We start from the raw sequence: 24,910 nt of genomic DNA, 5'->3' as shown, positions 1-24,910 counted from the left end.
CAGCTGTAGGCACACTGGTGGGAAACCACTGAGTTAGAAAACAGACTCTAGCTCAGTGATTCCAACCCATGTGTCTCCAGCTGTTGCAAGACTACAACTAACAGCATGTACGGTCTGTCAGTGCCCTCTGGGAGTTGTAGTTTTGCAACAGCTGGAGGCACACGGGTTGGAATCACTGAGTTAGGAAACAGACTCTAGCTCAGTGTTTCCCATCCAGTGTGCCTACAGCTGTTGCAAAACTACAATTCCCAGCATGGCCAGACAGTCAGGGATGCTGGGCGTGTAGTTCTGCAATATCTAGCCCTTCAGATGCTGCAGAACTACAACTTCCAGCATGCCTGGACAGTCTGGGCATGCTAGGAGTTGTAGTTATGCAACAAATGGGGAAGAACAGTTTGGAGACCGCTAAGTAGTGGCCTCCAAACTGTAGCCCCAGATGTTGCAAAACTACAACTCCAAGCCTTTGGCTGTGTGGGCATGCTGGGAGTTGTAGTTTTGCAGCTTTTAGAAGGCCACAGTGAAGATCACTTATCGCGATCTTCACTGCAGCCTTCTCCGCCGCACTTTCCGGCCACCGCTCCTCCTGCTGCAGCCGCTGCTCCGGGATGCCGCCTCCGCCGCCTCCGAAGGTCCGGGTAAGCCGGACCATGCTCCCTCCTCGCCGCCCATGTTCCCCCCGCTCTGCACCGACTTCCATCGGTGGGCAGAGCAGGGGGAAATGAGCTTTAACCCCCGCCCCCCTCCTGCCATTGATGGTCAGCCTGACCGACCAATGGCAGGGGATAGGAGGGGTGGCAAAACTTCCACCTCACTCCTATCCTTTAGGCTGGTCAGAGCTGTCTCTGACAGCTCCGATCAGGCTTATTTTCCGGGAGATCAGGTCACCAGTGACCCGATTTGCCCGGATGGCGGCAAATCGCAGGTCTGAATTGACTCAATTGTCTCAGGACCCCCCTAGGCATTGCCACGGGATGACTGCCGGCGAGCTGCGGTGATCGGAAATATGGAGGGCGTATGGATACGCCCTCCGTCCTTAAGTGACGGGACGCGAGGGCGTATGCATATGCCCTTTGTCCCCAAGGAGTTGAGTATGCTTTTCCTAAACAAAAGATTTAAAGCGGTACTCCACTGCCCCAGCATTTGGAATATTTTGTTCCAAATGCTGGTTGCAGGCTTCAGGAATCTTGACGTCACGGCCACACCCCCTCAATGCAAGTCTATGGGAGGACTTGCATAGACTTGAATTGAGGGGGCATGGTGTGACATCATGTGTGACATCATGCTGTGACCCCAGCAGCCTAGACCCAGCATTCGGAACAAAATGTGCCAATGGAGTACCCCTTTAACACTTTTTTGCCTGAAACAAGATGCATGATGATCCAGAAAAAGCATGTCATCATCACCAAAATTTCATGGTGTTAGAAAAGTGTCCAAGTTACCTAAAGTATGCATTGATGGATGAAACAATAATTGTCATCTTCCCTGGTCCTTTGCCAGACATGCAACCCCATATCACAAAGGAGTGGAAAAGTTTATTGTTTTTTTTTATAGTTTTATTTTTTTTTTCATTCTTCCTATTTTGTTTAACCCTTAAGGACATGTTTTTTGTTTTTGCACTTTTACTTTTTCCTCTTTATCTTCTAAAAGCTTTTTTGTACTTTTGAAAAATGATAACTTTTTGTATGGATATTAGTATATCTAAAATTGTCCTTTTCTGATCCCTATAACTTTTTTTCATTTTTGTGTATACAGGGATGTATGAGGGCTAATTTTTTGCATAATGCTCTTTAGTTTATAGTGATAATATTTTTGTTTTGATAGGACTTTTTGATCCCTTTTTATTCATTTTTTTCTGATGTATGAAGCAAACAAAAATATGCAATTCTTGGCTTTGGTATTTTTTTTCCCGTTCATTATATTTTAATATTTTGAACATTTACGCACTCGGTGATACCACAATTATATATTTTTTTTGTTTGCATAATTTTAATTAGAAATTTAGAAAAGGGGGATGATTCAAACTTTTATTACAGAAGGGGTTAATTTATATTTCTTAACTTTTTTTTTAACGTTTAATCACAATTTTTTAGTCCCCATAAGAGACTCCTCAGATTGCATACACTGATAAATGCTGCTCCATAGAGCATTGATAAGGGTTATCGGTGCTCGATTGCTTCAGCCTGCAATGGCTGACTGCAGCATAGGAACATCAATCGGAAGGCAGGGAAGCAGGTAAGAGACATCCCTCAGTCCTTACAGCTGATCGGGACATCGCGATTTCCTGCAATGGTCCTGATCAGCTCTGCGGGGCTACCGTAAACAGATTTTGGCAATTTTAGGCACAGTGATCAACTTTGATCAGGGCGTATAAAGGGTTAATGCTAAACATCGGCCTTATCGGCGTTTACTGGCTTTAGCCACAGGTTCTGGCTGGTGATAGCAGCTGAAACCAAGTGGGTTTGAAGCTAGCTTAGCTCCTGAGCTCCTTTCATGCCCCTGCCACGCTGCTGCAACATTTAAAGATGGCGTTCTGAGGCAAGGAGTTAAATAAAACGGCATCAGTGAAAAGATCAAGCATCATTTCCTTGACCAATGCAGATTGGAGAATTATCAATGAATATTGTTTTGATGCAGTCCTCCACATATCATAGCTTCTTTTTACCCCACTATTACCTTGTTTTCTTCTGTAAATTTCATTTCATTCAACTAATTTCATACAATTTCTTAAACAATCACCCCTGTTTTTGACCATTTGTTTTTTGTTTGCTTTGTTGGGCATCTTCTGTCTTCAAGGCATATGGCTTTGAGTTTTCTAGCTTGACTCTTCAATGTTTTCCTTGGTCTACCTGTATATTTTCCTTTTATACCTTCCTATACTCCCATTCATACATTTTACCATATTTACCACATTTTAGCTTTCCATCTGAGTTTTATCAGTCTTTCTGTTTTCATGTATGAACTCTCTTGTTGGCTCAAGGTTTTATTTTAATTAACCAAGTCCCACAGCTCAATAAAGTCTGTATGCACCTTTTTATGCACCTGTATGCACCTTAATGACGCAGGACATAAATGTACGTCCTGTTGAGCTGGTACTTAATGCACCAGGACGTGCATTTACGTCCTATGCATAACCATGTCATGTCATGCGCGACAGGTCCCGGCTGCTGATAACAGTCAGGGACCCGCCCGTAATGGTGGACATCCGCGATCGCACGGATGTCCGCCATTAACCCCTTAGATGCCGTGATCAATACAGCTCACGGCATCTGCAGTATCATGGTACTTTGAAAGGACGATCGGATCGCCCGCAGCGCTGCCGCGGCGATCCGATCATCCAGCATGGTGGCTGGAGGTCCCCTCACCTTACTCCGGCCATCTCCGGGGGTCTTCTGCTCTGGTCTGCGATCAAGCAGACCAGAGCAGAAGATGACCGATAATACTGAGCAGTGCTGTGTCCTATGCATAGCACTGAACAGTATTAGCAATCGAATGATTGCTATAAATAGTCCCCTATGGGGACTATTAAAGTGTAAAAATAAAAGTAAAAAAAAATGTAAGTAAAAAAATGTGAAAAACCCCCTCCCCCAATAAAAACGTAAATTGTCCCATTTTCCCTATTTCACCCCCAAAAAGCGTAAAAAAAAATATTTTATATACATATTTGTTATCGCCACCTGCGTAAATATCCCAACTATTAAAATTAAATGTTAATGATAACGTACGGTGAACGGCGTGAACATTAAAAAAAACAAAAGTCCAAATTAGCTGCTTTTTTTATAACATTTTATTAAAAAATAAATTATAAAAAAAGTATTAAAAGTTTTATATAAGCAAATATGGTATCAATAAAAATTAAAGATCAGGGCACAAAAATATTAGCCCTCATACCACCGCTTATACGGAAAAATTAAAAAGTTATAGGTCTTCAAAATAGGGGGGATTTTAAACGTACTAATTTGGTTAAACAGTTTGCGATTTTTTTTAAGCGGAACAGTAATAGTAAAGTATATTATCATGGGTATCATTTTAATTGTATTGACCCAAAGAATAAAGATCACATGTCATGTTTACCATAAATTGTACGGCGTGAAAACGAAATCTTCCAAAATTTGCAAAATTGCGGTTTTCTTTTTAATCTCCCCACACAAATAGTGTTTTTTTGGTTGCGCCATACATTTTATGGTAAAGTGAGTGATGGCATTGCAATGGACAACTTGTCGCGCAAAAAACAAGCCCTCATACTAGTCTGTGGATGAAAATATAAGAGATAATTTTTTGAAGGCGAGGTGGAAAAAACGAAAAATTAAATTGTGCAACACAAAAAGAGAAACACAGCCGCACATTCACCATTTGTAATTTGATCTACTTGCTTCTCAGCATAATTTCAAAAACTAACAGGTTGTTAGTATAGATTTTGATCAAAAAGTACAAGGCCACTTGCCACGTCAAGGCCACCTCGTTAGAGTGGGTCCCTAACCTGACACTGGCGTAGCGCACGCTGGCGATAACTGCCTCCGAGACCCCATGCCCAACGGGGGGAGCGACCCAGTGGCAAAGCTTGGTCAGGCAGTAGTGGGGCTGCCTGGTCACTGGGTCACTCCCCCCGTTGGGGAGTCCTTAAGGCCCAAATGGGCTGAGTCCTTAAGGGGTTAAGGACATTACATCAAAGTTGGATCAGCCTGTAGTGTGGTTTTCCACTTTGATTTTGAGTGTGTCTTCATATCCAGACCTCCATGGGTTGATAAATTTGATTTCCATTGATAATTTTTGTGTGATTTTGTTGTCAGCACATTCAACTATGTAAAGACGAAAGTATTTCATACGATTAGTTAATTCATTCAGATGTAGGATGTGTTATCTTAGTATTCCCTTTATTTTTTTGAGCAGTGTACATACACGCAACACTGTTCAGATCTTGTTTGTAAATACTTTTGAAATGCATATAATGTTTACCTCCACTTTCAAATGATGGCCTTTTTTTATGTTTGCTTATAACATAAAATGGCAATTTTATAAATTTGAATCTGTGTTATACTATGAAAAAATTAAGAAAAGTCCAAAGGGGTAAATACTTATGCAAGGCACTGAATCTGGTAATCTGTAAAATGCTCTACAATTTTAATTGTTTAAAAGAAAACCCCAGTAATGTATTCACTAATGCAAAATGCGATCTGTATGAGAACAAACTGTTTAAGTATGATATGCTTGCTTTAATAATTCATTCCGCCCACTACCACCCACATGGAATGTACAGGTTACTTTATCATTTGAAAACAGCTGCTCAAGAGGAGCCAGTGGAAAGACAATTTTTTGTTAAGGAAAATATTAGTTTGTGTATTACTAAAGCAAATATTGTCAAAGTAGTAAGACACAAGCTGCCCTCTAAACATCTGAAGAAGATTCACTCATAAGGTTGTGAATATGGAACTGAAAACCAGTTACAGGAAATATGGACTGGATAAGGGGGTGGTCTTCATACATTCTTTATTACTCCATCATAAACTAAGAGTTGAAAACAATGGACAAAAAGTAGTGCAGCCATGTTATAGAAGTAGATCTGGAGCACAGATCTGACCTCTCACATTCTGCAGTATCCTTTTATGGTCAAATTTGTTTGACTTAATGACTTCTTTTAAATAGCATGTTTTCTTCTTCAAATAACTCTCATCCATCCAACAATAGATAAACCAGCCATACATTGTAGAAGGATTTACCTAAAGGACAAAAATGTTGCTCATGCAACAGTTCTACATTGCGTATTTTTTCAACATATACAGCATTCATATTAATAGGTACAACTGCCCACATTCATTATAAGTGGTATATTTTGCACTATTAAATTTGAGACGGTGAGAAATGCTCATAATGTTTGAAGGGTACATGCCTTTTCAAGCAAAACTGTCACATGCTTGCTCCTGCACTAGCCATAGGTACTGATGGATAGTGCAGGAGATGCTGATTCCTATGAGCCCTACTTTGCCCGGATCCGCCTGGCCGTTCGCCCGTAGTTTTATTATATGTGGAAATCTCACTGTAACTGTCACGGGCGGGGCTTCTGTAGGCAGGATGGGGGAGATTTATAAAAACCTGTGCAAAGGAAAAGTTGCCCATTGCAACCAATCAGATTGCTTCTTTCATTTTGCAGAGGCTTTGTTAAAAATGAAAGAAGCGATATGTATGGTTGCTATGGGCAACTGGGCAACTTTTCCTCTGGACAGGTTTTGATAAATCTCCCCCGATGACCCCGAATCAAATGCAGCATGCAGCCTCTCTGCAGCCAACCACCGCTGTGATAATCAGCAGCCATCTTGCGGTCAGTCACTTTAGTGTTTTATTTAGTGTTTATAGTGATAATATTTTTGTTTTGATGGGACTTTTTGATCCTTTTTATTCATTTTTTTTCTGATGTATGAAGCAAACAAAAATATGCAATTCTTGGCTTTGGTATTTTTTTTCCCGTTCATTATATTTTAATATTTTGAACATTTACGCACTCGGTGATACCACAATTATATATTTTTTTTGTTTGCATAATTTTAATTAGAAATTTAGAAAAGGGGGATGATTCAAACTTTTATTACAGAAGGGGTTAATTTATATTTCTTAACTTTTTTTTTAACGTTTAATCACAATTTTTTAGTCCCCATAAGAGACTCCTCAGATTGCATACACTGATAAATGCTGCTCCATAGAGCATTGATAAGGGTTATCGGTGCTCGATTGCTTCAGCCTGCAATGGCTGACTGCAGCATAGGAACATCAATCGGAAGGCAGGGAAGCAGGTAAGAGACATCCCTCAGTCCTTACAGCTGATCGGGACATCGCGATTTCCTGCAATGGTCCTGATCAGCTCTGCGGGGCTACCGTAAACAGATTTTGGCAATTTTAGGCACAGTGATCAACTTTGATCGTGGCGTATAAAGGGTTAATGCTAAACATCGGCCTTATCGGCGTTTACTGGCTTTAGCCACAGGTTCTGGCTGGTGATAGCAGCTGAAACCAAGTGGGTTTGAAGCTAGCTTAGCTCCTGAGCTCCTTTCATGCCCCTGCCGCGCTGCTGCAACATTTAAAGATGGCGTTCTGAGGCAAGGAGTTAAATAAAACGGCATCAGTGAAAAGATCAAGCATCATTTCCTTGACCAATGCAGATTGGAGAATTATCAATGAATATTGTTTTGATGCAGTCCTCCACATATCATAGCTTCTTTTTAACCCACTATTACCTTGTTTTCTTCTGTAAATTTCATTTCATTCAACTAATTTCATACAATTTCTTAAACAATCACCCCTGGTTTTGACCATTTGTTTTTTGTTTGCTTTGTTGGGCATCTTCTGTCTTCAAGGCATATGGCTTTGAGTTTTCTAGCTTGACTCTTCAATGTTTTCCTTGGTCTACCTGTATATTTTCCTTTTATACCTTCCTATACTCCCATTCATACATTTTACCATATTTACCACATTTTAGCTTTCCATCTGAGTTTTATCAGTCTTTCTGTTTTCATGTGTGAACTCTCTTGTTGGCTCAAGGTTTTATTTTAATTAACCAAGTCCCACAGCTCAATAAAGTCTGTATGCACCTTTTTATTTTGACTGCAGACTGATTTGCATGTTTTAGACTTGCATCAGTATTTGTTTTAGAAATGCAAATTACAAGGTGAATTCATCCTGTTTCCATAAAATTATGTAATTGAAAATCACAAAAGAATTGTGAGAAAACCGTCACACACAGGTACAGACACTATATTATGAACTACACTAACTTCACAGCCCCTGTAGCATAGTCAAAAAAAATAAATTCCTGGAATACTCCTTTAACCCCTTAATGACGCAGGACATAAATGTACGTCCTGTTGAGCTGGTACTTAATGCACCAGGACGTGCATTTACGTCCTATGCATAACCATGTCATGTCATGCGCGACAGGTCCCGGCTGCTGATAACAGTCAGGGACCCGCCCGTAATGGTGGACATCCGCGATCGCACGGATGTCCGCCATTAACCCCTCAGATGCCGTGATCAATACAGCTCACGGCATCTGCAGTATCATGGTACTTTGAATGGACGATTGGATCGCCCGCAGCGCTGCCGCGGCGATCCGATCATCCAGCATGGTGGCTGGAGGTCCCCTCACCTTGCTCCGGCCATCTCCGGGGGTCTTCTGCTCTGGTCTGCGATCAAGCAGACCAGAGCAGAAGATGACCGATAATACTGAGCAGTGCTGTGTCCTATGCATAGCACTGAACAGTATTAGCAATCGAATGATTGCTATAAATAGTCCCCTATGGGGACTATTAAAGTGTAAAAATAAAAGTAAAAAAAAATGTAAGTAAAAAAATGTGAAAAACCCCCTCCCCCAATAAAAACGTAAATTGTCCCATTTTCCCTATTTCACCCCCAAAAAGCGTTAAAAAAAATATTTTATATACATATTTGTTATGGCCACCTGCGTAAATATCCCAACTATTAAAATTAAATGTTAATGATAACGTACGGTGAACGGCGTGAACATTAAAAAAACAAAAGTCCAAAATAGCTGCTTTTTTTATAACATTTTATTAAAAAATAAATTCTAAAAAAAGTATTAAAAGTTTTATATAAGCAAATATGGTATCAATAAAAATTAAAGATCAGGGCGCAAAAATATTAGCCCTCATACCACCGCTTATACGGAAAAATGAAAAAGTTATAGGTCTTCAAAATAGGGGGATTTTAAACGTACTAATTTGACTAAACAGTTTGCGATTTTTTTTAAGCGCAACAGTAATAATAAAGTATATTATCATGGGTATCATTTTAATTGTATTGACCCAAAGAATAAAGATCACATGTCATTTTTACCATAAATTCTACAGCGTGAAAACGAAATCTTCCAAAATATGCAAAATTGCGGTTTTCTTTTTAATCTCCCCACACAAATATTTTTTTTTGGTTGCGCCATACATTTTATGGTAAAGTGAGTGATGGCATTGCAATGGACAACTTGTCGCGCAAAAAACAAGCCCTCATACTAGTCTGTGGATGAAAATATAAGAGATAATTTTTTGAAGGCGAGGTGGACAAAACGAAAAATAAAATTGTGCAACACAAAAAGAGAAACACAGCCGCACATTCACCATTTGTAATTTGATCTACTTGCTTCTCAGCATAATTTCAAAAACTAACAGGTTGTTAGTATAGATTTTGATCAAAAAGTTCAAGGCCACTTGCCACGTCAAGGCCACCTCGCTAGAGTGGGTCCCTAACCTGACACTGGCGTAGCGCACGCTGGCGATAACTGCCTCCGAGACCCCATGCCCAACGGGGGGAGCGACCCAGTGGCAAAGCTTGGTCAGGCAGTAGTGGGGCTGCCTGGTCACTGGGTCACTCCCCCCGTTGGGGAGTCCTTAAGGCCCAAATGGGCTGAGTCCTTAAGGGGTTAAGGACATTACATCAAAGTTGGATCAGCCTGTAGTGTGGTTTTCCACTTTGATTTTGAGTGTGTCTTCATATCCAGACCTCCATGGGTTGATAAATTTGATTTCCATTGATAATTGTTGTGTGATTTTGTTGTCAGCACATTCAACTATGTAAAGACGAAAGTATTTCATACGATTAGTTAATTCATTCAGATGTAGGATGTGTTATCTTAGTGTTCCCTTTATTTTTTTGAGCAGTGTACATACACTCAACTGTCACGATGCCGGCTGGCAGGAGGTGGATCCTCTGTGCCAGAGAGGGATTGGCGTGGACCGTGCTAGTGGACCGGTTCTAAGTCACTACTGGTGTTCACCAGAGCCCGCCGCAAAGCGGGATGGACTTGCTGCGGCGGTAGTGACCAGGTCGTATCCACTAGCAACGGCTCAACCTCTCTGACTGCTGAAGATAGGCGCGGTACAAGGGAGTAGACAGAAGCAAGGTCGGACGTAGCAGAAGGTCGGGGCAGGCAGCAAGGATCGTAGTCAGGGGCAACGGCAGGAGGTCTGGAACACAGGCTAGGAACATACAAGGGAACGCTTTCACTGGCACAATGGCAACAAGATCCGGCGAGGGAGTGCAGGGGAAGTGAGGTATACATAGGGAGTGCACAGGTGAACACAATGATTAGAACCACTGCGCCAATCAGCGGCGCAGTGGCCCTTTAAATCGCAGAGACCCGGCGCGCGCGCGCCCTAGGGAGCGGGGCCGCGCGCGCCGGGACAGGACCGACGGAGAGCGAGTCAGGTACGGGAGCCGGGGTGCGCATCGCGAGCGGGCGCCACCCGTATCGCGAATCGCATCCCGGCTGGAGGCGGTATCGCAGCGCACCCGGTCAGTGGATCTGACCGGGGCGCTGCGGGAGCGAGAGTGTAGCGAGCGCTCCGGGGAGGAGCGGGGACCCGGAGCGCTCGGCGTAACAGTACCCCCCCCCCCTTGGGTCTCCCCCTCTTCTTGGAGCCTGAGAACCTGAGGACCAGACTTTTATCTAGGATATTGTCCTCAGGTTCCCAGGATCTCTCTTCAGGACCACAGCCCTCCCAGTCAACCAAAAAGAAGGTTTTTCCTCTGACCTTTTTGGAGGCCAGTATCTCCTTTACAGGAAAGATGTCTGAAGAACCGGAGACAGGAGTGGGAGAGATAAGTTTAGGAGAGAAACGGTTGATGATGAGTGGTTTAAGAAGAGAAACGTGAAAGGCATTAGAAATACGAAGAGAAGGAGGGAGAAGAAGTTTATAAGAGACAGGATTAATCTGGCACAAAATTTTGAAAGGACCAAGATAGCGTGGTCCCAATTTGTAGCTGGGAACACGGAAGCGGACATATTTAGCGGAGAGCCATACCTTGTCTCCGGGAGAAAAAATGGGGGGAGCTCTTCTTTTCTTATCAGCAAACTTCTTCATGCGTGATGAAGCCTGTAAGAGAGAATTTTGGGTCTCTTTCCATATGGTGGAAAGATCACGAGTTATTTCATCCACAGCGGGCAAACCAGAGGGCAAGGGAGTAGGGAGGGGGGGGAAGAGGGTGACGGCCGTACACCACGAAAAATGGGGATTTGGAAGAAGATTCCGAAACTCTGAAGTTATACGAGAATTCGGCCCATGGTAGAAGATCTGCCCAGTCATCCTGGCGGGAGGAAACAAAATGCCGTAAATAATCACCCAGGACCTGGTTAATTCTTTCTACTTGCCCATTGGATTGAGGATGATAAGCAGAAGAAAAGTTTAATTTAATCTTGAGTTGTTTACAGAGAGCCCTCCAGAATTTTGACACGAATTGGACGCCTCTATCCGAGACGATCTGCGTGGGCAACCCGTGAAGACGAAAAATGTGTACAAAAAATTGTTTTGCCAACTGAGGCGCAGAAGGAAGACCAGGAAGAGGGATGAAATGTGCCATCTTGGAGAATCGATCAACGACCACCCAAACAACAGTGTTGCCACGGGATGAGGGTAAGTCTGTAATAAAGTCCATACCAATCAGAGACCAAGGCTGTTCGGGGACAGGCAGAGGATGAAGAAGACCAGCGGGCTTCTGGCGAGGAGTCTTATCCCGGGCACAGACAGTACAGGCCCGCACAAAATCAACAACATCCGTCTCCAGAGTCGGCCACCAATAGAAACGAGAGATGAGTTGCACGGATTTCTTGATGCCCGCATGGCCTGCGAGATGGGAGGAGTGACCCCATTTGAGGATTCCGAGGCGTTGGCGTGGAGTGACGAAGGTCTTCCCTGGAGGAGTTTGCCTGATGGAGGCTGGAGAAGTGGAGATCAGGCAGTCAGGAGGAATGATGTGTTGCGGAGAGAGCTCTACTTCCGAGGCATCCGAGGAACGAGAGAGAGCATCGGCCCTGATGTTCTTATCGGCAGGCCGAAAGTGAATTTCAAAATTAAACCGGGCAAAGAACAGAGACCACCTGGCCTGGCGAGGATTCAGCCGTTGGGCAGACTGGAGATAGGAGAGATTTTTGTGATCGGTGTAAATAATAACTGGAAATCTTGATCCCTCCAGCAGATGCCTCCATTCCTCAAGTGCTAATTTAATGGCTAGTAGCTCTCGATCCCCGATGGAGTAGTTCCTCTCCGCCGGAGAGAAGGTCCTAGAAAAAAAACCACAAGTAACAGCATGCCCGGAAGAATTTTTTTGTAGAAGGACCGCTCCCGCTCCTACTGAGGAGGCATCTACCTCCAATAGGAAGGGTTTAGATGGGTCAGGTCTGGAGAGCACGGGAGCAGAAGAAAAGGCAGACTTGAGCTGTTTAAAGGCGTCTTCCGCTTGAAGAGGCCATGACTTAGGATTGGCATTCTTTTTGGTTAAAGTCACGATAGGAGCCACAATGGTGGAAAAATGTGGAATAAATTGTCTGTAATAATTGGCGAACCCCAAAAAACGTTGGATAGCACGGAGTCCGGAGGGGCGTGGCCAATCTAAGACGGCAGAGAGTTTGTCTGGATCCATTTGTAGTCCCTGGCCAGAGACCAAGTATCCTAGGAAAGGAAGAGATTGACATTCAAACAGACATTTCTCCATCTTGGCATAAAGTTGATTGTCACGAAGTCTCTGAAGAACCATGCGGACATGCTGGCGGTGTTCTTCTAGGTTGGCAGAAAAAATCAGGATATCGTCCAGATACACAACAACACAGGAATATAAGAGATCACGAAAAATTTCATTAACAAAGTCTTGGAAGACGGCAGGGGCGTTGCACAGGCCAAAGGGCATGACCAGATACTCAAAGTGTCCATCTCTAGTGTTAAATGCCGTTTTCCATTCATCCCCCTCTCTGATGCGGATGAGATTATAAGCACCTCTTAAGTCCAGTTTGGTAAAGATGTGGGCACCTTGGAGGCGATCAAAGAGTTCAGAGATAAGAGGTAGAGGGTAGCGGTTCTTTACCGTGATTTTGTTAAGACCGCGGTAGTCAATGCAAGGGCGTAGGGAGCCATCTTTTTTGGACACAAAGAAAAATCCGGCTCCGGCAGGAGAGGAGGATTTGCGGATAAAGCCCTTTTTTAAATTTTCCTGGATGTACTCAGACATAGCAAGAGTTTCTGGGGCGGACAGAGGATAAATTCTGCCCCGGGGTGGAGTAGTGCCCGGGAGGAGGTCAATAGGACAGTCATAAGGCCTGTGAGGAGGAAGAGTCTCAGCTTGTTTTTTGCAAAACACATCAGCAAAGTCCATATAGGCCTTAGGGAGACCGGTTACAGGGGGAACCACAGGATCACGGCAGGGAGTACTGGTAACCGGTTTAAGGCAGTCCTTGAAACAAGAGGTACCCCAACTCTTGATCTCCCCTGTGGACCAATCCAGGGTTGGGGAATGGTGTTGAAGCCAGGGTAGTCCAAGGAGAATTTCGGAAGTGCAATTGGAGAGGACCAAAAACTCAATTCTTTCGTGATGAGGTCCGATGCACATTAGGAGGGGTTCCGTGCGGTAACGCACGGCACAGTCCAATCTTTCATTGTTAACGCAATTGATGTAAAGAGGTCTGGCGAGACTGGTCACTGGGATGTTGAACCTGTTGATGAGAGAGGCCAAAATAAAGTTTCCTGCAGATCCGGAATCCAAGAAGGCCATAGTAGAGAAGGAGAAGGTAGATGCAGATATCCGCACAGGCACAGTAAGACGTGGAGAAGCAGAGTAGACATCAAGGACTGTCTCACTTTTGTGCGGAGTCTGCGTACGTCTTTCCAGGCGGGGAGGACGGATAGGACAATCCTTCAGGAAGTGTTCGGTACCGGCACAGTACAGGCAGAGATTCTCCATGCGGCGTCGTGTCCTCTCTTGAGGTGTCAGGCGAGACCGGTCAACTTGCATAGCCTCCACGGCGGGAGGCACAGGAACGGATTGCAGAGGACCAGAGGAGAGAGGAGCCGGGGAGAAAAAACGCCTCGTGCGAACAAAGTCCATATCCTGGCGGAGCTCCTGACGCCTTTCGGAAAAACGCATGTCAATGCGAGTGGCTAGGTGAATGAGTTCATGTAGGTTAGCAGGAATTTCTCGTGCGGCCAGAACATCTTTAATGTTGCTGGATAGGCCTTTTTTAAAGGTCGCGCAGAGGGCCTCATTATTCCAGGAAAGTTCTGAAGCAAGAGTACGGAATTGCACGGCGTACTCGCCAACGGAAGAATTACCCTGGACCAGGTTCAGCAGGGCAGTCTCAGCAGAAGAGGCTCGGGCAGGTTCCTCAAATACACTTCGAATTTCCGAGAAGAAGGAGTGTACAGAGGCAGTGACGGGGTCATTGCGGTCCCAGAGCGGTGTGGCCCATGACAGAGCTTTTCCAGACAGAAGGCTGACTACGAAAGCCACCTTAGACCTTTCAGTAGGAAACTGGTCCGACATCATCTCCAAGTGCAGGGAACATTGTGAAAGAAAGCCACGGCAAAACTTAGAGTCCCCATCAAATTTATCCGGCAAGGATAGTCGTAGGCCTGAGGCGGCCACTCGCTGCGGAGGAGATGCAGGAGCTGGCGGAGGAGATGATTGCTGAAGCTGAGGTAGTAGCTGCTGTAGCATCACGGTCAGTTGAGACAGCTGGTGGCCTTGTTGCGCTATCTGTTGTGACTGCTGGGCGACCACCGTGGTGAGGTCGGCGACAACTGGCAGAGGAACTTCAGCGGGATCCATGGCCGGATCTACTGTCACGATGCCGGCTGGCAGGAGGTGGATCCTCTGTGCCAGAGAGGGATTGGCGTGGACCGTGCTAGTGGACCGGTTCTAAGTCACTACTGGTGTTCACCAGAGCCCGCCGCAAAGCGGGATGGACTTGCTGCGGCGGTAGTGACCAGGTCGTATCCACTAGCAACGGCTCAACCTCTCTGACTGCTGAAGATAGGCGCGGTACAAGGGAGTAGACAGAAGCAAGGTCGGACGTAGCAGAAGGTCGGGGCAGGCAGCAAGGATCGTAGTCAGGGGCAACGGCAGGAGGTCTGGAACACAGGCTAGGAACATACAAGGGAACGCTTTCACTGGCACAATGGCAACAAGATCCGGCGAGGGAGTGCAGGGGAAGTGAGGTATACATAGGGAGTGCACAGGTGAAAACACTGATTAGAACCACTGCGCCAATCAGCGGCGCAGTGGCCCTTTAAATCGCAGAGACCCGGCGCGCGCGCGCCCTAGGGAGCGGGGCCGCGCGCGCCGGGACAGGACCGACGGAGAGCGAGTCAGGTACGGGAGCCAGGGTGCGCATCGCGAGCGGGCGCCACCAGTATCGCGAATCGCATCCCGGCTGGAGGCGGTATCGCAGCGCACCCGGTCAGTGGATCTGACCGGGGCGCTGCGGGAGCGAGAGTGTAGCGAGCGCTCCGGGGAGGAGCGGGGACCCGGAGCGCTCGGCGTAACAGTACCCCCCCCCCTTGGGTCTCCCCCTCTTCTTGGAGCCTGAGAACCTGAGGACCAGACTTTTATCTAGGATATTGTCCTCAGGTTCCCAGGATCTCTCTTCAGGACCACAGCCCTACCAGTCAACCAAAAAGAAGGTTTTTCCTCTGACCTTTTTGGAGGCCAGTATCTCCTTTACAGGAAAGATGTCTGAAGAACCGGAGACAGGAGTGGGAGAGATAAGTTTAGGAGAGAAACGGTTGATGATGAGTGGTTTAAGAAGAGAAACGTGAAAGGCATTAGAAATACGAAGAGAAGGAGGGAGAAGAAGTTTATAAGAGACAGGATTAATCTGGCACAAAATTTTGAAATGACCAAGATAGCGTGGTCCCAATTTGTAGCTGGGAACACGGAAGCGGACATATTTAGCGGAGAGCCATACCTTGTCTCCGGGAGAAAAAATGGGGGGAGCTCTTCTTTTCTTATCAGCAAACTTCTTCATGCGTGATGAAGCCTGTAAGAGAGAATTTTGGGTCTCTTTCCATATGGTGGAAAGATCACGAGTTATTTCATCCACAGCGGGCAAACCAGAGGGCAAGGGAGTAGGGAGGGGGGGGAAGAGGGTGACGGCCGTACACCACGAAAAATGGGGATTTGGAAGAAGATTCCGAAACTCTGAAGTTATACGAGAATTCGGCCCATGGTAGAAGATCTGCCCAGTCATCCTGGCGGGAGGAAACAAAATGCCGTAAATAATCACCCAGGACCTGGTTAATTCTTTCTACTTGCCCATTGGATTGAGGATGATAAGCAGAAGAAAAGTTTAATTTAATCTTGAGTTGTTTACAGAGAGCCCTCCAGAATTTTGACACGAATTGGACGCCTCTATCCGAGACGATCTGCGTGGGCAACCCGTGAAGACGAAAAATGTGTACAAAAAATTGTTTTGCCAACTGAGGCGCAGAAGGAAGACCAGGAAGAGGGATGAAATGTGCCATCTTGGAGAATCGATCAACGACCACCCAAACAACAGTGTTGCCACGGGATGAGGGTAAGTCTGTAATAAAGTCCATACCAATCAGAGACCAAGGCTGTTCGGGGACAGGCAGAGGATGAAGAAGACCAGCGGGCTTCTGGCGAGGAGTCTTATCCCGGGCACAGACAGTACAGGCCCGCACAAAATCAACAACATCCGTCTCCAGAGTCGGCCACCAATAGAAACGAGAGATGAGTTGCATGGATTTCTTGATGCCCGCATGGCCTGCGAGATGGGAGGAGTGACCCCATTTGAGGATTCCGAGGCGTTGGCGTGGAGTGACGAAGGTCTTCCCTGGAGGAGTTTGCCTGATGGAGGCTGGAGAAGTGGAGATCAGGCAGTCAGGAGGAATGATGTGTTGCGGAGAGAGCTCTACTTCCGAGGCATCCGAGGAACGAGAGAGAGCATCGGCCCTGATGTTCTTATCGGCAGGCCGAAAGTGAATTTCAAAATTAAACCGGGCAAAGAACAGAGACCACCTGGCCTGGCGAGGATTCAGCCGTTGGGCAGACTGGAGATAGGAGAGATTTTTGTGATCGGTGTAAATAATAACTGGAAATCTTGATCCCTCCAGCAGATGCCTCCATTCCTCAAGTGCTAATTTAATGGCTAGTAGCTCTCGATCCCCGATGGAGTAGTTCCTCTCCGCCGGAGAGAAGGTCCTAGAAAAAAAACCACAAGTAACAGCATGCCCGGAAGAATTTTTTTGTAGAAGGACCGCTCCCGCTCCTACTGAGGAGGCATCTACCTCCAATAGGAAGGGTTTAGATGGGTCAGGTCTGGAGAGCACGGGAGCAGAAGAAAAGGCAGACTTGAGCTGTTTAAAGGCGTCTTCCGCTTGAGGAGGCCATGACTTAGGATTGGCATTCTTTTTGGTTAAAGTCACGATAGGAGCCACAATGGTGGAAAAATGTGGAATAAATTGTCTGTAATAATTGGCGAACCCCAAAAAACGTTGGATAGCACGGAGTCCGGAGGGGCGTGGCCAATCTAAGACGGCAGAGAGTTTGTCTGGATCCATTTGTAGTCCCTGGCCAGAGACCAAGTATCCTAGGAAAGGAAGAGATTGACATTCAAACAGACATTTCTCCATCTTGGCATAAAGTTGATTGTCACGAAGTCTCTGAAGAACCATGCGGACATGCTGGCGGTGTTCTTCTAGGTTGGCAGAAAAAATCAGGATATCGTCCAGATACACAACAACACAGGAATATAAGAGATCACGAAAAATTTCATTAACAAAGTCTTGGAAGACGGCAGGGGCGTTGCACAGGCCAAAGGGCATGACCAGATACTCAAAGTGTCCATCTCTAGTGTTAAATGCCGTTTTCCATTCATCCCCCTCTCTGATGCGGATGAGATTATAAGCACCTCTTAAGTCCAGTTTGGTAAAGATGTGGGCACCTTGGAGGCGATCAAAGAGTTCAGAGATAAGAGGTAGAGGGTAGCGGTTCTTTACCGTGATTTTGTTAAGACCGCGGTAGTCAATGCAAGGGCGTAGGGAGCCATCTTTTTTGGACACAAAGAAAAATCCGGCTCCGGCAGGAGAGGAGGATTTGCGGATAAAGCCCTTTTTTAAATTTTCCTGGATGTACTCAGACATAGCAAGAGTCTCTGGGGCGGACAGAGGATAAATTCTGCCCCGGGGTGGAGTAGTGCCCGGGAGGAGGTCAATAGGACAGTCATAAGGCCTGTGAGGAGGAAGAGTCTCAGCTTGTTTTTTGCAAAACACATCAGCAAAGTCCATATAGGCCTTAGGGAGACCGGTTACAGGGGGAACCACAGGATCACGGCAGGGAGTACTGGTAACCGGTTTAAGGCAGTCCTTGAAACAAGAGGTACCCCAACTCTTGATCTCCCCTGTGGACCAATCCAGGGTTGGGGAATGGTGTTGAAGCCAGGGTAGTCCAAGGAGTATTTCGGAAGTGCAATTGGAGAGGACCAAAAACTCAATTCTTTCGTGATGAGGTCCGATGCACATTAGGAGGGGTTCCGTGCGGTAACGCACGGCACAGTCCAATCTTTCATTGTTAACGCAATTGATGTAAAGAGGTCTGGCGAGACTGGTCACTGGGATGTTGAACCTGTTGATGAGAGAGGCCAAAATAAAGTTTCCTGCAGATCCGGAATCCAAGAAGGCCATAGTAGAGAAGGAGAAGGTAGATGCAGATATCCGCACAGGCACAGTAAGACGTGGAGAAGCAGAGTAGACATCAAGGACTGTCTCACTTTTGTGCGGAGTCTGCGTACGTCTTTCCAGGCGGGGAGGACGGATAGGACAATCCTTCAGGAAGTGTTCGGTACCGGCACAGTACAGGCAGAGATTCTCCATGCGGCGTCGTGTCCTCTCTTGAGGTGTCAGGCGAGACCGGTCAACTTGCATAGCCTCCACGGCGGGAGGCACAGGAACGGATTGCAGAGGACCAGAGGAGAGAGGAGCCGGGGAGAAAAAACGCCTCGTGCGAACAAAGTCCATATCCTGGCGGAGCTCCTGACGCCTTTCGGAAAAACGCATGTCAATGCGAGTGGCTATGTGAATGAGTTCATGTAGGTTAGCAGGAATTTCTCGTGCGGCCAGAACATCTTTAATGTTGCTGGATAGGCCTTTTTTAAAGGTCGCGCAGAGGGCCTCATTATTCCAGGAAAGTTCTGAAGCAAGAGTACGGAATTGCACGGCGTACTCGCCAACGGAAGAATTACCCTGGACCAGGTTCAGCAGGGCAGTCTCAGCAGAAGAGGCTCGGGCAGGTTCCTCAAATACACTTCGAATTTCCGAGAAGAAGGAGTGTACAGAGGCAGTGACGGGGTCATTGCGGTCCCAGAGCGGTGTGGCCCATGACAGAGCTTTTCCAGACAGAAGGCTGACTACGAAAGCCACCTTAGACCTTTCAGTAGGAAACTGGTCCGACATCATCTCCAAGTGCAGGGAACATTGTGAAAGAAAGCCACGGCAAAACTTAGAGTCCCCATCAAATTTATCCGGCAAGGATAGTCGTAGGCCTGAGGCGGCCACTCGCTGCGGAGGAGGTGCAGGAGCTGGCGGAGGAGATGATTGCTGAAGCTGAGGTAGTAGCTGCTGTAGCATCACGGTCAGTTGAGACAGCTGGTGGCCTTGTTGCGCTATCTGTTGTGACTGCTGGGCGACCACCGTGGTGAGGTCGGCGACAACTGGCAGAGGAACTTCAGCGGGATCCATGGCCGGATCTACTGTCACGATGCCGGCTGGCAGGAGGTGGATCCTCTGTGCCAGAGAGGGATTGGCGTGGACCGTGCTAGTGGACCGGTTCTAAGTCACTACTGGTGTTCACCAGAGCCCGCCGCAAAGCGGGATGGACTTGCTGCGGCGGTAGTGACCAGGTCGTATCCACTAGCAACGGCTCAACCTCTCTGACTGCTGAAGATAGGCGCGGTACAAGGGAGTAGACAGAAGCAAGGTCGGACGTAGCAGAAGGTCGGGGCAGGCAGCAAGGATCGTAGTCAGGGGCAACGGCAGGAGGTCTGGAACACAGGCTAGGAACATACAAGGGAACGCTTTCACTGGCACAATGGCAACAAGATCCGGCGAGGGAGTGCAGGGGAAGTGAGGTATACATAGGGAGTGCACAGGTGAACACACTGATTAGAACCACTGCGCCAATCAGCGGCGCAGTGGCCCTTTAAATCGCAGAGACCCGGCGCGCGCGCGCCCTAGGGAGCGGGGCCGCGCGCGCCGGGACAGGACCGACGGAGAGCGAGTCAGGTACGGGAGCCAGGGTGCGCATCGCGAGCGGGCGCCACCAGTATCGCGAATCGCATCCCGGCTGGAGGCGGTATCGCAGCGCACCCGGTCAGTGGATCTGACCGGGGCGCTGCGGGAGCGAGAGTGTAGCGAGCGCTCCGGGGAGGAGCGGGGACCCGGAGCGCTCGGCGTAACATCAACACTGTTCAGATCTTGTTTGTAAATACTTTTGAAATGCATATAATGTTTACCTCCACTTTCAAATGATGGCCTTTTTTTTATGTTTGCTTATAACATAAAATGGCAATTTTATAAATTTGAATCTGTGTTATACTATGAAAAAATGAAGAAAAGTCCAAAGGGGTAAATACTTATGCAAGGCACTGAATCTGGTAATCTGTAAAATGCTCTACAATTTTAATTGTTTAAAAGAAAACCCCAGTAATGTATTCACTAATGCAAAATGCGATCTGTATGAGAACAAACTGTTTAAGTATGATATGCTTGCTTTAATAATTCATTCCGCCCACTACCACCCACATGGAATGTACAGGTTACTTTATCATTTGAAAACAGCTGCTCAAGAGGAGCCAGTGGAAAGACAATTTTTTGTTAAGGAAAATATTAGTTTGTGTATTACTAAAGCAAATATTGTCAAAGTAGTAAGACACAAGCTGCCCTCTAAACATCTGAAGAAGATTCACTCATAAGGTTGTGAATATGGAACTGAAAACCAGTTACAGGAAATATGGACTGGATAAGGGGGTGGTCTTCATACATTCTTTATTACTCCATCATAAACTAAGAGTTGAAAACAATGGACAAAAAGTAGTGCAGCCATGTTATAGAAGTAGATCTGGAGCACAGATCTGACCTCTCACATTCTGCAGTATCCTTTTATGGTCAAATTTGTTTGACTTAATGACTTCTTTTAAATAGCATGTTTTCTTCTTCAAATAACTCTCATCCATCCAACAATAGATAAACCAGCCATACATTGTAGAAGGATTTACCTAAAGGACAAAAATGTTGCTCATGCAACAGTTCTACATTGCGTATTTTTTCAACATATACAGCATTCATATTAATAGGTACAACTGCCCACATTCATTATAAGTGGTATATTTTGCACTATTAAATTTGAGACGGTGAGAAATGCTCATAATGTTTGAAGGGTACATGCCTTTTCAAGCAAAACTGTCACATGCTTGCTCCTGCACTAGCCATAGGTACTGATGGATAGTGCAGGAGATGCTGATTCCTATGAGCCCTACTTTGCCCGGATCCACCTGGCTGTTCGCCCGTAGTTTTATTATATGTGGAAATCTCACTGTAACTGTCACGGGCGGGGCTTCTGTAGGCAGGATGGGGGAGATTTATCAAAACCTGTGCAAAGGAAAAGTTGCCCAGTTGCCCATTGCAACCAATCAGATTGCTTCTTTCATTTTGCAGAGGCTTTGTTAAAAATGAAAGAAGCAATATGTATGGTTGCTATGGGCAACTGGGCAACTTTTCCTCCAGACAGGTTTTGATAAATCTCCCCCGATGACCCTGAATCACATGCAGCATGCAGCCTATCTGCAGCCAACCACCGCTGTGATAATCAGCAGCCATCTTGCGGTCAGTCACTTTAGTGTTTTATTTCAGAGAGAGCGTTTCACTGCAGGGAGAGAGAGTGCATTGTGTGCATTGCACAGAAAATCAGCTTTACAGCATCGATTCACCTCAAGCCCAAATCACTGCATAAAAGCACTGACAGAGAGATAAAGAGAAAGTACACTTTTGGGGGTAATACACAGTGACTCCACTGCTGCAGTGGGGTGTACAGCAACTCTAAAGCTTAAAGGGGCCAGTCAGGCAGAACAGTAAAAGCCATTGTAACCTGTTATTAGTGCCTAATAATACTGTACTGGGCTCTACTACACAGTGATTCTGTACTGCTGCAGTTGGTTGTACAACAACTGTAAAGCTAAGGGTGCTTTCACACCACGTTTTCAGCCTATAGCTACCGGATCAGGCTGGGGGAGGGGAAAACCATGCGCTCCCGTACCCCAGCCAGACCGGCACTGAAATCCATTGACTCCGGTCGGCTCATTTCTGCCTTGTATCCGGTTTTGTGACCGGACCTAAAACCGTAATATACTACGGTTTTAGGTCCAGTCAGAAAGCCAGATACGGGTCAAAAATGAGTCGACTGGAGTCAAACGGTGACTCTGGTCGGCTCATTAAAGTCAATGGATTTCAGCACCGGTCCGGCTGGGGTAAGGGAGCACACGGTCTTCCCCTCCCCCAGCCGAATCCGTCAGTCGTAGGCTGAAAACGTGGTGTGAAAGCACCCTAACAAGGGTCAGTTAGGGTGAGCACAAAAAGCCATAATCACCTGATTACAGTGCCTAATACCGGTTGCGTAGCAAAGCTTATTGTCCTCTCATAAGAGTAACCTGTGCATACATAGATGGTGTACATTTTTTTTTCCTGAAAAACTAATTTTGGCCTAGTTACTGTGAAAGGCTAGCCAAAGCTACACCCTTGTTTCTGTAGCCTTATACAGTTTGTAGTAGAGCGCATAGTCCTCCTCTCATAAGTTTAAACGGTATGTACACCTACGGCCTACGGTACGGCCAGTGAAAGCTACACCCTTGTTTCTGTAGCTTTATACAGTTTTAAGCTGAGAGTATTGTCCAGCTTACATAAGTGTAAACTGCAGGTAAACCTACGTGGTGTACGTTTTTTCCCTGAAAAACTAATTTGGCCCTTGGTACTGTAGCCTTATACAGTTTGTAGTGGAGCACATAGTCCTACTCTCATAAGTGTAAACTTTTTTCCTGAAAAACTAATTTGGGCCTAGTTACTGTGAAAGGCCAGCCAAAACTACACCCTTGTTGTAGCTTTGAAAGGCCAGCCACCCTACAGAGTCTTATACAGTTTTAAGATGAGCGTATTGTCCAGCTCACATAAGTGTAAAGAGTAGGAACACCTACGTGGTGTACGTTTTTTTTCCTGAAAAACTAATTTGGGCCTAGTTACTGTGAAAGGCCAGCAAAAAGCTACACCCTTGTTTCTGTGGCCTTATACGGTTTGTAAGTGTAGGAACACCTACCTGGTGTACGTTTTTTTTCCTGAAAAACTAATTTGGGCCTAGTTACTGTGAAAGGCCAGTGAAAATTACACCCTTGTTTCTGTAGTCTAATACAGTTTTAAGCGTAGTGGAGCGCATTGTCTTCCTCTCATATGTGTAACATATAGAGAGGCAGGGAGGTAGCTCGCCTCGCAGAGGACCACCAGCTCGATTTTAAGACACAAGTACGAGCTTTTTCACTGCAGCCACTTCTAGTTTTATGCGCCCACCTATGCAACAGCACAGAAGCTGAATATGCTCCTGTCCAAGTTGCTGGTACTGCAGTCCCTCCCTATTCAAGTTTACACTCAGAGCATGGGGGTGCGCTCAGAGGCAGGGGCTAGGCCTCGTGGCGGACCGCCAGCTCGATTTTAAGATACAACTAGGAGCTTTGTCATAGTTTACACTGCAGCAATTATACACTATTGGAGCTGGAAATACCACAGCTGCTGGCACCAGACTTGCCTTCCAATGGGTCCTCAAAAAATAATTTAAAGTGGTTACAAAGAAGCAGCAGTCGGCACAACCATGCAGTTCCAGAGGTGTACAAGGGCAGTCTAGTGGTTTTAGGAGGGTGAGTTAATCATGGGTCTGTATTGGTGGTGCTCAGTCTCAATGAGATATAGGCAATTGAACCATGGCAGAAAAATTAAGTGAGAGGCCACTCACGATGTCCGTGTTCCCAGGTAATTCTTTATTTTCTTTTCATTCAGTGCTTTAAAATAGCCAGCAAGGCAAGGTCAGACGCCTGGATGGCGTTGCAATTGCAACGCCATCCATGCGTCTGACCTCGCCTTGCTGGCTATTTTAAAACACTGAATGAAAAGAAAATAAAGAATTACCTGGGAACATGGACATCGTGAGTGGCCTCTCACTTTCTTTTTCTGCCAAAAAAGAATTTAAAGTTTGCCAATTCCAATTACCAGGTTCTATCATTGTTCCGCCATAAGATCTCCTCGTGCTTCTGGCACATTAAACTTGTGAATCTATTCAACATTTTCTATTTACATTTTTTTTTAAATCTATGTAATCTTTTCAAGACTGAGGCCCCATGGTCGTCGTCATATATCACCTCTGGAATTACCACAAGAATTCAATGAAACAACTATATTTTAAATAACTTTATATGCAATAACTATACCTTATCTTAAATCTCTCTCCCAGGCGTAAGCTAGTAAACTACTGAGATGTGCATATAGCATTACTTGCAATTAGAGCAACAGCATCTGTATGTAGCATCTCTCCTTCTCGATGAATCAAAGAGGCGTGGCTTGAACATAATGACAAAGTAAAAAAGAGAATTTTAGATATTTTAGCAATTTAATACAAAGAAAAAACTAAGGTTTTGCATATTAATAAGTATTTAGATACTTTGCTATGACAATTGAAAGTTAGCTCTAGGGGCTCCTATTTCTCATGATCATGTATAAGATGTATAAGACACCTTGATTGGAGTCACCTGTGGTAAATTCAGGTGATTGGACATGATGTGGAAAGACACCTCCCTGTCCATGTAAGATCTCATGGCAGGATTGTTTAACCACTTAAGGACCCAGGGCGTACCTGTACGCCCATGGGAATTTTGGTCCCCGCCGGGCGGTGACCGGATGGAGGTGACTGCTGATATCTATCAGACACCCCCCATGTCAGCGATTACCGCAAATCGCAGATGAATACAAATCGCCGGGTCATAGGGGTCTATGGTGACCCGGAATATAAGGGGGAGCGTGTTTGTCCAAGACACCCACGATCCCCC

General features: G+C 45.9%; 1 protein-coding gene across 5 annotated transcripts in view; it reads right to left on the bottom strand.

Moving 5' to 3' along the window:
* The window catches only part of ADTRP (androgen dependent TFPI regulating protein), a 151,704-nt gene that overhangs the window by 33,566 nt on the left and 93,228 nt on the right, over nt 1–24,910 (bottom strand). Inside the window, exon 1 of one of the 5 annotated variants that reach the window (XM_056521176.1) lies at nt 24,360–24,408. The exons of 2 other annotated variants lie outside the window; for them this stretch is intronic. In XM_056521176.1, the coding sequence (XP_056377151.1) occupies nt 24,360–24,393 (34 nt within the window). In that variant the 5' untranslated portion in view covers nt 24,394–24,408. Of the gene's footprint in view, nt 1–24,295; nt 24,409–24,910 lie in introns of those variants that run through there. 2 more of the 5 variants (XM_056521175.1, XM_056521172.1) reach the window with 2 other exon arrangements.

Source organism: Hyla sarda, chromosome 5 (assembly GCF_029499605.1).
Source record: "Hyla sarda isolate aHylSar1 chromosome 5, aHylSar1.hap1, whole genome shotgun sequence".
Classification (NCBI taxonomy): Eukaryota; Metazoa; Chordata; class Amphibia; order Anura; family Hylidae; genus Hyla; species Hyla sarda.
The sequence above is the reverse complement of the archived record's forward strand: the minus strand, read 5'-3'. Positions and strand labels throughout refer to the sequence as shown.